Genomic DNA, 12323 nt, shown 5'->3' on the forward strand with positions numbered 1-12323 from the left:
AACAAGGTAACAGAAGTTAGATCACTGGTAGGAGCAAATGGCCGAGGCAATTCCAATTCTTAGCAAAGCAATTGTTACAGAAGCAAAACAGCAAGTTATTATTATGTCCCAGTAATTCTACCTATTCTACTATTATGTCCCTACACTTCAAATACCATAGTACTAAATCAGTAACTAGAAATAAAATCAACGTATTACATTAACTACATAATCTGCTTTTGGTATTGTTTCATGAGCTGATGAGACTGAAGCTATCTGCCAATGAAAGAGCAATCAGATAAAAAGCAACCCCAAACTTGAGAAAACAAGTATGTAAATTTTTATTAAAGAAAACAGATCAAAATGACAATACTTTGGGTCAAATTTAACACATCCAGAAGTTTAATGTATTTCTTGTACAAATATGTTCACATATAATACAGTAATTAATAGTAGCTAACAGTTTTAAATAGTTACACCAACTTTTTAAATAGTTACACAGGAAGAGTTTTAAATGCCATGCAAGTAAAATAACCCCCTACATTCATTTTATTCCATAATTATTATCATGCCCAATTACAATTAAGATAAATACATTAAAACATAACAAAGGGATCTTGCTGAATAGGAATCACCAATATAAGTTAAAACACTTTTTAATTGAGTTTTGTATGGTATCAGTTTCATGGCATTAGTAAATATCAAAATATATACCTCTGTTTTACAATGTAGTACTGGCACATTTTGGAATACCATGCCAGTTATAAATAATATCAGTAAGTCCCTAACAAATATAAAGAAAATTTATAAATATGCAAACATTTGTAATGTAACCAAAGATGAGTGAGAAAAGGTAATGCGGACATAAAACCTACTATTCATGGACATTTTACCCCCCCACCCCCCAAATCTTTATTTTTTAACTTTCCACAGAACATATTATGTTCTACTAGAAAAAAAATCTATAGTCAACCATATGGGAGACATGATTGGCTCTTAAGAAAATGAGTTTTGTCTAGAAATCCAGCAAATAAGGTCCATACAGTTTTGTACATCTCCAGTAGATGCAGCCTACTGTGGAATAATGCTACACTTTGCTTCAACCTGGAATAATCTTCATTTTAAACCTTAATTGCAGTTTCCAACATGTCTCAGTGCACAGCTACAAGTTGAGAAGTGCTTGGATGCTTAATCACTTCAACACTACTTGTTAAAGCTTGCTTTTTAAGTGCATAATCAAGAGGGAAAATATCTGCACCAATTCACAATGGTTTGTCAATAACAGTCACACCTAGAAAGAGAGATGCAAGAGATCAATTCTTTGTATTGGAACATTCCTAAATAATATTGGAGTTTGTTCACAAATGCTTCATATGCTTGTAATACTTGTCACGAGTACCACCTTACTGAAGACAGGATACGGAATCTAAAAAAGTATAAGCTATCCAAATCCACAGACTTCTCAACAAAATCTCAAAATGATAAAACATGCATTGTGATATCACAATATGCATTTTGTCATTTACTTCTCTCCTTGCCTGACCAGAGGATCAATGATTCCACAATTATTAACTTATTTTGCACCATATGCTACAACTGGTATGACTTCCATTTAAAAAGTAAAAGATCCTGCCTATTCTGCTAATGTTGTTGCCATAATTCCTTCCATTCCTGATACTCAAAATAGTGGTGATGATTATGATGATGACGATAAAGCAATTCCTAAGCTGGAAAATATACCAATTTTTCTTCTAGAAGGGAACAGTATTTTCCAAATTTATTTTTCAATACCTGCATAACTTCTTCCTGTACTCATACATGATGATACAACTGTCCATTTATCTGTCGTTGGGTTATAATATTCCACTGTGGCCAAGTTACAGGAGCCATCATCTCCTCCAATTACATATAAAAGTCCATTCACCGCAGAAACCCCTAATATGAAAAAGACATAAAACATTATCACTTGGTTGCTCACTATCCAGGCAATATTTGCTACCGTAGTTTAGTTTTGGAAGAAAAATTGGAGGAACAAACAACTGCAACAACAATAGAAATTTATTTAATTTATATTCTACCTCATTTCTAGCACCTCAAGATGGTTTAGAGTTTATAGCACAAAAGCAGCACAAAATAACAATGATGGCAAAGAAATCAAACACAGAGGTAAATAAAAAAGGAAGGAGCATCAATTGTCCTCGCCAAATAATAATCTCTTGTGTGCTGATGACACTTCTTTGATAGCCAAAAATACAAAGGTTCTGGAAGCTTTAGTAGTAAAAATCAAGGAGCAAATATAAACGTGAGTCTAAAAATAAATACAAAGACCAAATTATGACAATAGGTACAAGAAGTACCCAGCCTTAGAATTGAAAGTAAAGAGACTGAAGTAATAGATAGCTTCTGCCTTTTAAGATCAACAAAAAAACAGTAAAGGAACAGGCAGCCAAGGACCACACAAACACATTGATCACTGAACAAATTAATTCAGACTTCTCACAAGAGCCATAAATGACCAGGCTCAAATTATAGAGGGGTTAAAATTTCATTAGGTTGATGGGGCAAGATTAACATTGCTAAAATCGTTACTATCCCCTGCCACCAATTGATTGATATTTAACAGCATTCTCATATTAATGCCAAGTAGATATTTTATTCAGATTGATAAATTATTGAAGACATTTATATTTATATTACAAAGAATTTCATTAGCTAAACTGAGATCTTCTTTCAATAAAAGATCATCTTGGTTTGATTTTAATTGAATTTTAAATTTCAGATCCTTATTTACAGTTTTAATATTTTGTAGTGCATTTTATTCAATGTCTGTAACCTGCCTACAGATGTGATTGTTTAGATGCTACATATTATCATATATGGTGGACTTGCAAGAAAGTGAAGGCTTTCTGGATAAAAATTTGGTGGGTTATGCAAAATGTTCTGAAGAAAAAACTCCAATTTTCTCCTCAATTGTTCTTATTGGGCATAGTTAAGGATTTTTCAAGGGGTGAGACAAAATTGATATTATATATGGTGACAGCAGCTAGGTTACTGATTGGTCAATATTGGAAAAGGGATGTTTTGCCTACTATCGAAGAATGGACTTTGAAGGTGGCCAGTTTTGCAGAAATGGCGAAGATATCAGCATACTTAAAAGACCGGACTCATGCATGGGACCCACTTATGCATGGGAGTGGAAAAAATGGATAGACTATGTGCAGAACAAATACCAAACTAGGAAGTACCCGATAGTATTTACTTGAATGTTGTGTAGAAATGTATAGCATATAGGGGGTAGAATAGTTCAATGTCATGCAGAAATGTATAGTACACAGGGGGTAGAATAGATGTGTGGTAAAGTATGATGACACAATACGATTTGGATTTGGATTTCACCTTGGGGAAGTCATGGGAGGAGGGGAGGGTTAGGGAGGGCTAGGGAGGGAAAGGGGGGGAGAAATGGGGAAAAATTTGTATTTGTAAAACTTTTTCAATTAAAAAAAAATAAAAAATTGGAGGAACAAACAACTGCAACGAGGACGACGATAGAAATTTATTAAATTTATATTCTACCTCATTCCCAGCACCTCAGGATGGTTTACAGTTTACAGCACAAAAACAGAATCATGATACTTTACAAGAATAGTAATTTTACAGATTATTATTAAACATGATGTGATATATTTAGAGAATTGTTATTAATTTAACATAATTTTTAGTTTAAACAATTAGTTTAAATTAGTTAATTAGTTTAGTTTTTTATTTTTTATTTTATTTTTTGCCATGGTGGCACAGTGGTTAGAATGCAGAACTGTAGGCTACTTCTGTTGACTGTCGATTGCTAATTGCCAGCAGTTCGGCAGTTCAATTCTCACTGGAACAAGGTTAGCTCACTCTTCCATCCTTCCGAGGTCAGTAAAATGAGGACCCAGATTGTTGGGGACAATAGGATGACTCTGTAAATTGCTTAGAGAGAGCTATAAAGCAGTCTAAGTGCTATTGTTATTTTGTAATATAATTTAACAATTCATTAGGTTATCTACTGGGCAAGTGTACATTACGGTTTTTCAATCTGCTTTGTTCATGGCTTTTTGTGTATTTTTTGTAAAGAAAATTAAATTTAAAATATCCCATTTAAGAAATGGCTTAAGTTCATGTTTGCAAGCATCTTTGGGAGTAATTTTAATGGAAAATGCTTAAGCCAAAAAATATGCATTGTTTACTTGAACAGTGTGCATGTGTTTATTAAATTTATATAGTGTCACATCTCACATACATGACTCTGAGCAGCTAACAATTAAGACAAAATAAAAACAAAACAGAAAATAATGAGCAATTTAAACATGACCAATTCAGTCTTGGTAGAACTATATCATAATTCTGTTTTTTTCCCCCTTGTCTTCTACTTATGTGCTATAATATTGAAACAGTAGAAAGCATTCTAGTTTTAAAATTGCTGGGAACTGCTATAATGTTGTCTGAGTGTATATCCATTAAGAAAACGAACCTATATTTTTATGCCTATATATAACAGGCTACTCTTAACATATTCCATTGCCTTATTTATGATTGTACTGATGACTTTTAAAAATTGCATGAAAACTAGTGCTTTTTCATTCTGACTATTAAAAAGTTCTTTATGACTTCAAATAATTTACCTGCATTTCTCCTACACATGTTCATATCTGCAACTTGTTTCCATACATTGATGGTGGGATCATAAACTTCAGCACTTTTTCTAACTAAAGGGCCATCATGTCCTCCAACTGCATAGAGTAAGTTATTTAAAACCCCAACACCTGCAAAGAGAAAATAAAAAATATTCAGAAATCAGAGAAAAGGATCTATTGTCTTCTCAAATGCTATCAATTTTTTTAAAAAGTTAATGAATAGTGGAGAGAATTGCATCAACAAGATTTTAATTGTTAAAAAGTCAGAGATCACATGACACAAATATTTTTCAATACGAGAGCATCATTTGCAAGCCCTCCTCCAAGATCTTAAGTATAAAAATCCAAAAATTGCAGTCACATTGTGATTTTTTTAAATGCAAAATATATTAAATAGATTTAATAATATTCTATATTATGGTAGATCAGGAGTCTGGTGCTACCTTCTCAGTCTAAGAAATGTTATGAAAAGGCTTAGGTTTCCATAAGCTACAGCTAACTTCATAGATGAATGGAGGTGCTAGATGGATGGATGGATGTAGGATTTAAATTGGGATGAAACAAAGTTTATCCCTTTAAATAGAAAAATGCACTGCACATTTTAGCCTTTGGAATGCAGGGACTATGACCTTTATCCTTCAGCTGATGTTACAGAGCCACAAACCACATTCTGAATAAAAGGGGGGAGGTCTTCGTCATTTATGGTTAAGGCAACATAACACTGATGACTAAAGCAGACTTCTATAGAGTCTCTAGAATTTTGGTTGGAGACAGAAGGCTGTTTAAAAGGGGATAAACCCGGAAGAGACCCTGAGCAGGGATTTTTGTAGTTTGAAGCATTACTTCAAACTACAAAAGGCCTGGTCGCATTACTTCAAACTACAGGGCCTGGTGGCTCAGCAGACTGATAGCATTGTGATTAACACCAGCTGTCTGCAATTACTGTAAGTTCGAATCTCACCAGGCTCAAGGTTGAGTCAGCCTTCCATCCTTTCTAAGGTAGGTAAATTGAGGACCCAGTTTGTGGGGGCAATAAGATGACTTTGTATAAATAGACAAAAGTATGAAGGCTATTGCTTAACGCATTGTAAGCCGCCCTGAGTCTCCGGAGAAGGGCGGCATATAAATCAAATTTAAAAAAAAAATTACGGAGGTGTTTGACCTAGAAAGCTAGATGTAAAGATTGTGTACAGTTTTCTAGAGCAGAAGTCTTCAAACTTGACAGTTTTAAGACTTGTGGACTTCAACTCCCAGAATTCTCCAGCCAGCTATTAGTGCAGCAGTTAATTCATCAAGCTAGAAACCAAAACACTGTGAATTCTAGTCCTACTTCCAAAATAATCTTGTTGTAAAAACTGCAGTGACTGTCCGAGCATTTGCCAAAAGTTAAAACTGATTCAAAGGCAGAGAGAGAAAGAGAGAGAGAGAGAGAAAGTAATGGGGGAAGAGAGAGGGAGGGAGAGGGAGGGAGGGGGGAGGAAGAAGAGATTTTATGTATAAACGTAATTTAACTTTGATTGCTCACCAGCTCCACTACGTCGAATACTCATCTCTGCAACATAGGTCCACTCATTTGAATTATAGTTATAACATTCCACTGTGCTAAGGCACTGACGCGATGCACCATCATAGCCACCAACTGCATACAACATACCTGGAAATAGGTTTAGGAGACGTATGTGTGCAAATGTGCATATATTACATAGCTATACACACACAAACATATATAGATAGACAATCTATCTAATCACTAGATAGCATATTTAAAATATAAATATAGAAAAGGTTAAGCTTTATTGCTAAACAATCCTATAATTTATTATAATTGTACATTAACATACAACAGCAATATTCAAATATATACAGGGCATTTCATAGAGAATTAACACTATTTTGTATCAACAAACTGGTTTCTTCCAGTTTACATGCTATAGCCTTGAATGACAGTAAGTGCTTCTTTAAGTGATTCTTGACTAATGTATCTTTTCTTTTATGTACTCTGAGAGTGTATGCACCAAGACAGATTCCTTGTGTGTCCAATCACACCTGGCCAATAAAAAATTCTATTCTATTCTATTCTATTCTATTCTATTCTATTCTATTCTATTCTAGTCTAGTCTAGTCTAGTCTAGTCTAGTCTAGTCTAGTCTAGTCTAGTCTAGTCTAGTCTAGTCTAGTCTAGTCTATTCATGTTGTAAGGACAAATGTACTCTTTTTACGTTAATAATTTAGCTGTAAACATTTTGAAAATTACAAGTGCAACATTTATTAATTTTTTTAAAAATAGAAAAAGGGTTATTTTAACGGCTTTTGAAAGATATGATTTAAAGTATACATTTTTCTGTTCATTCTATAAACCCACTTCCCTAATTTATGGGTCAAATATTTGTATGGATGAAAATAAAAATCTTAATCAGACTATTCACTCAACGAGGAAAGAATATTTATAATGTAAACCATTAACCCATTTCCCAGCAGCTTTTTAGCCCCGCCCCCCCAATAAAACCTTTTATCTGAATAGGCATTTCATAAAAGGAATAATTTTACTTTCTAGAATAAGCCAAGCAAATGGTGTCAGAGCCACAGCACAAAAAAGGATTGGAAAGAAGGATGGAGAAGTAGAACAGAAACAGTGAAGCAGCATTCCTGGGCCTTCCATTCAAAATAAAGTTCCACTCTGCCTTCATAACATTCTTAATGAGCTTTCTTTGAATAGGCAGGGCCTTTAGAATTAGATACCTAAAAAGTTGAGTCATGCAGAGAGAAAAGTCAACTCAGAAATCTTACCTCCAATTACACCTACTCCAACACTACTTCTCCTTGTGTGCATTGGAGCTACATGAAACCATTCATTAGTCTTCATATTATAAGCTTCTACTGAGGATAAACCTGTAATAAAGCATAAAGAAACTTAATCAAAATGAAGCATTACTGAATCTGTTGTTGTTGTTTTGCAGTAAGTAAAAAGCATCTAAAAGCATACCGTTTGGCTACCATTAGAGATAACTGGCTAAAATTCACTGCATAAATAAAAGTTCCTTTGCACAGATTTTTCCTTCTGATGACTTCATAGACATATCTATGCAACAGCACTGGTTTACCAAAGCCTTCTTTTAGGATCACTTTTTTGATTTCCCAAATTTAGCCTGCAGAATCCCCCAATGGTCTCCTATCCAATTTTTAACCCAGATCCAATCTGGCTTGGCCTGAAGCCCAAACTAATTCAGCTGGTAATGCCACCTGCTGAAATAGCACACATAAGTGTTTGTGTGCCTGACTGCATGTCCCTCCCCCAAGATAGATTCAGCTGCAGGATGATTCTTCAGGTGAAATGACACGAATGAGAAACAAGATATACTCTAGAACTGTGATGGCGAACCTATGGCACGAGTACCACAGGTGGCATGCAGAGCCATACCTGCAGGCACGCGAGCCATTGCCCTAGCTCGGCTCCAGCACACATGAGCACACCAGCCAGCTGATTTTCGGCTGGCCACGCCCATGCCTCCCCTCCCCTCCCAGGAGTCTCCACGCGGCCCATTTTGAATGCCAGGTAAGTACAAGGCTCGCACAGAGGCTCTGGGATGATGTTTTCGGCCTCTGGAGGGCCTCTGGGGTGGGGAGGCCATTTTCGCCCTCCCCAGGCTCCAAGAAAGCCTCTGGAGCCTGGGGAGGGCAAAAAACGGGCCTACTGGGCCCACAGGAGGTCAGGAAACAGGCCGTTTCCAGCCTCCAGAGGCTTCAGGGAGGCCTGCTAGGCCCAAAATGGGGCGCAGGGGAGGTCATGCGCACATGCGCAGGGGAGCATGGGGGGCTGCGCATGGAGTGCGACAACATGGGGGGGTTGCGCAGGGGGTGGGGCGCGTGGGGGACATTGAATTATTGGTATGGGCACATGCGTGTGCGCTATTGTGCACACACACACACACACACACTTTCGGTACCCGAGGAAAAGAAGGTTCGCCATCACTGCTCTAGAAAATAAATTTTCAAAAACTTTCTATAGTATCCTACTTCTAATGATTTACATTTAGCATTTCTGTATGTTTGATAATGAAATTTTCTGTTTGGAATTTAAGAAAAAAGATGCCAAAATGTGTTTTGGGGGCGGGGGAGGGGAGAAGATAGTGAGAATTATTGCAACAAAAACACTCCACAGTCTAGATGCCTTATACAAAGAAGGGTTGTATGGTGATGTCACTATATAAAATTATATACCTGTACTTCCATCAAAACCTCCTACAGCATATAGAAGCCCGTTTAATACAGCAGCGCCCAAAGTGCTTCTTCTGTCCCGCATGCTAGCAATGCTTGTCCACTGATCTTTTACTGGATCATAAGAATCCACAGTACGAACCCTCAAGGAGCCGTTGAAGCCACCAACAGCAAAGACAAGACCATTCATGTATACAACTCCTGGGGAAAAAAAGGGGTTCTGTTCTAGTAGAAGAGTCTTTTCATATATCATGAACACCAGACCATATTTTAAAAAGAGGAAATAGCTCTTCTTCTATTTTACTTTACACTTTTTTAAAAATCGTACTCTTTTAACTTCACTTTATCTTGCCTAATATATTTTATTCTATTTTATCTCACGTGGTGGCTCAGTGGCTAAGACACGGAGCTTGTCAATCAGAAAGGTCAGCAGTTTGGTGCTTCGAATCCCTAGTGCTGCGTAACGGGGTGAGCTCCCATTACTTGTCCCAGCTTCTGCCAACCTAGCAGTTCGAAAGCATGTAAAAAATGAAAGTAGAAAAATAGGGACCAATTTTGGTGGGAAGGTAACAGTGTTCCATGCGCCTTTGGCGTTTAGTCATGCTGGCCACATGACCACAGAGACGTCTTTGGACAGCGCTGGCTCTTCAGCTTTGAAACGGAGATGAGCACTGCCCCCTAGAGTCAGGAACGACTAGCACATCTGTGCGAGGGGAACCTTTACCTTTACCTAGCTATTTTATCTCATTTTGCTGTATCATATCTCATTTTATTGCATTTTACAGTGGCTGGTGCTCCTGTCTGATATGGTCAATTGACTAATCAATAAAATACATTATATCATACAATAAAAAGGAAATAGCTGACATAGATTTAAGCTTGCATGCAGGAAGCATCAGTTGAAAGTGTTGGGGTACCTGCCCTGCATCTTCTGGAAGGCAGTTCAGCAACTTGGTGCCATCGGTGTTCTTTAAAATCATAACACTCCACACTGCGGATAGCCTTTGGGGCTTGGCCTCCTACCACTACCATCACCTTCAACAGAAGCAACAACATAAGATATACATTAATTGGGGGGGGGAGAGAAACTGAACAGTCACTGACAATGAACAAAAAAAATCCTATCCACAATACTATTCCATTTCTCGAAATGGCATTACTCAGGATGGGTTGAAAAGGTTCAAGGAAAGCCCTGCAGATATGAATATGGTGCAGCCTTTTTTGACTTGTCCCTGGAAAAAAAGACATGCTATACCCAAACAGGGATGCGGTGGCTCAGTGGCTAAGATGCTGAGCTTGTCGATTGAATGGTTGGCAGTTCAGCGATTCAAATCCCTAGTGCCGCATAACGGGGTGAGCTCCCATTACTTGCCCCAGCTTCTGCCAACCTAGCAGTTCGAAAGCACGTAAAAAATGCAAGTAGGAAAGTAGGGACCACCTTTGGTGGGAAGGTAACAGCGTTCCGTGTGCCTTTGGTGTTTAGTCATGCCAGCCACATGACCACGGAGACGTCTTCGGACAGCGCTGGCTCTTCAGCTTTGAAATGGAGATGAGCACCACCCCCTAGAGTCGGAAATGACTAGCACATATGTGCGAGGGGAACCTTTACCTTTACCTTTATACCCAAACAATTCCCACTAATGAAAAAACATCTTAGTTATCTTAGTCATCTTAATTAAGAGAGTTGTTTCTTTATGAATTGTAACTCTATTTAAGTCTGATAAATGCCACACAATAGCTTTCAAATTTTCTTAAATAAAAGGTGAAGTCCTAGTCTAGGTTAACAAGAATGTAGACACAAGTCAGCATCATTTTGTACGCAGCTGAATACTGACAAGACTCTCTGGCTGTTTTATTAATTTTACTAGATTGATTTAAGTATGCTTTAATTGAACAGGAAATTAAGACTTATTGACATAATGGCTTTCTTCCAATTCTTTAATTTTCTACTTCATTTCAATTATTCGAATTATATACATATTTTAAAATAAAAAAGAGCCGCTGACTTAAATCACATACATTTTTTCATACAATGCAAGTCAATTCGAAAAGGAAGTACATATAAGTGAGATGCTTACCTTTGGAAGGCAGGAAGGTGTTCTTAACTTTGTTCGTGTGGACTTCATCAAAGCTCTTTGTTCAAGTGGCAACAAATGGTACTTCATTGCTTCAATTAGGTAATCTTTACACGCACTGCTATTTTTAACAAGTATCTCTTCTTCAACTCTCTGTGAATTAGCCATATTGATGCAATCTTAGCAAGAAAGAACACACTGACTAATTTGCATGAATGTAGTTTCCATGTAGTTATTAGTTCTGAATTGGTTCAGTGAAAACTTTAAAATAATTTTTTCCCCAACATTTATTGCTAAATGAAAACAAACTAGAGATAATGACAATCTGATCTATGTATCTTTTTATTTGTGAAGTACTCTTTGAAATATTCTATAAGAATAATAAAGATTTTTTTTTTATTAATATTGATCAGTGTTTTTCAGCCTGGGCAATTTCTAGATGTGCAGACTTCAGTTTCCAGAGTTCTCACCTTGAGAGACGAAGGAATTCTGAAAGCTGAAGTTTGCATGTCTGAAGTTGTCCATATTGTCAGTCAAATACGTTAGCCATTGTCCGTGGTCCTTGCCCATTCTATTCATTTATTAGCTTCCTACTCTGTAACTGAATATAGAATGCCCCCTTCAGTCACTGGAGATCAGGTAGACCAGTACCATCCTAGCCCTTAGGAGGTCATCAGCCCCTATTTTGAAACTGTCTTTGACAATTTTGTAAACTCAGTGGAGAAGTCAATAGGGATTCTAAACTGTTCTCCGGTGAGAATATCATTTGGTAAAAATAAAATTAAATATTAAAATTAAAATTCTAATTATACCCCGAGGGAATATAAAAATGAAAGTGCATTATGACAAGCCTTGACATGACAATACCCTCTTTGAACAACAAACCTCAACAGGGAAAGAGTGAAGCAAAATGCATAATTTACACAACACAATATTTCTCCTGATATTGGTGCCATGATTAAAGTCTTCCTTTACTGTTGTGCATTCCTATTTCCTGGAAAATCTGTCAATTGCTGCTGTATGAAGGAAAAGGTCAGGATAGGCAATTTGCAACCTCTGTCTAATGAACTCCTCAATTTATATAGCAATAATGAACCCTTTGCAATTTAGTTCCGGAAGAACATCAGACAATACAACTGCGTCTTTCAAATGACACTCTTTTGTGCCAAAGTCCTTCCAACGAGGAATGGATGGAATCCTTCTGTGAGTAATCAAGAGCAAATTACATTGACATTTAATGACAGACCAAATAAATAAGCCAAATTTATTAAAATTTACTTCATGGGTCCTCAAGACGGTGTAGAATTGAGAATGGGCATATTCCACAATAATGGAAATCAATGTGAGATTGTAGATATGTAGGTGGGTGGGTAGCAAGAAGGAA

At 36.8% G+C, this 12323-nt stretch overlaps 1 protein-coding gene across 1 annotated transcript in view; it reads right to left on the reverse strand.

Annotated features, from left to right (window-relative positions):
- Positions 1–302: 302 nt before the first annotated feature.
- The window catches only part of LOC139320760 (kelch-like protein 2), a 32346-nt gene continuing 20325 nt past the window's right edge, over positions 303–12323 (reverse strand). Inside the window, exons 8-15 of the mRNA XM_070949199.1 lie at positions 10943–11092; positions 9782–9899; positions 8868–9065; positions 7437–7538; positions 6175–6303; positions 4638–4778; positions 1771–1914; positions 303–1270 (exon numbers count right to left, since the gene is read on the reverse strand). Of these exons, the coding sequence (XP_070805300.1) occupies positions 1242–1270; positions 1771–1914; positions 4638–4778; positions 6175–6303; positions 7437–7538; positions 8868–9065; positions 9782–9899; positions 10943–11092 (1011 nt within the window). The 3' untranslated portion in view covers positions 303–1241. The remainder of the gene's footprint in view (positions 1271–1770; positions 1915–4637; positions 4779–6174; positions 6304–7436; positions 7539–8867; positions 9066–9781; positions 9900–10942; positions 11093–12323) is intronic.

Source organism: Pituophis catenifer, unplaced genomic scaffold (assembly GCF_029215685.1).
Source record: "Pituophis catenifer annectens isolate HBS135680 unplaced genomic scaffold, rPitCat1.0.hap2 SCAF_8, whole genome shotgun sequence".
NCBI classification, from domain to species: Eukaryota; Metazoa; Chordata; class Lepidosauria; order Squamata; family Colubridae; genus Pituophis; species Pituophis catenifer.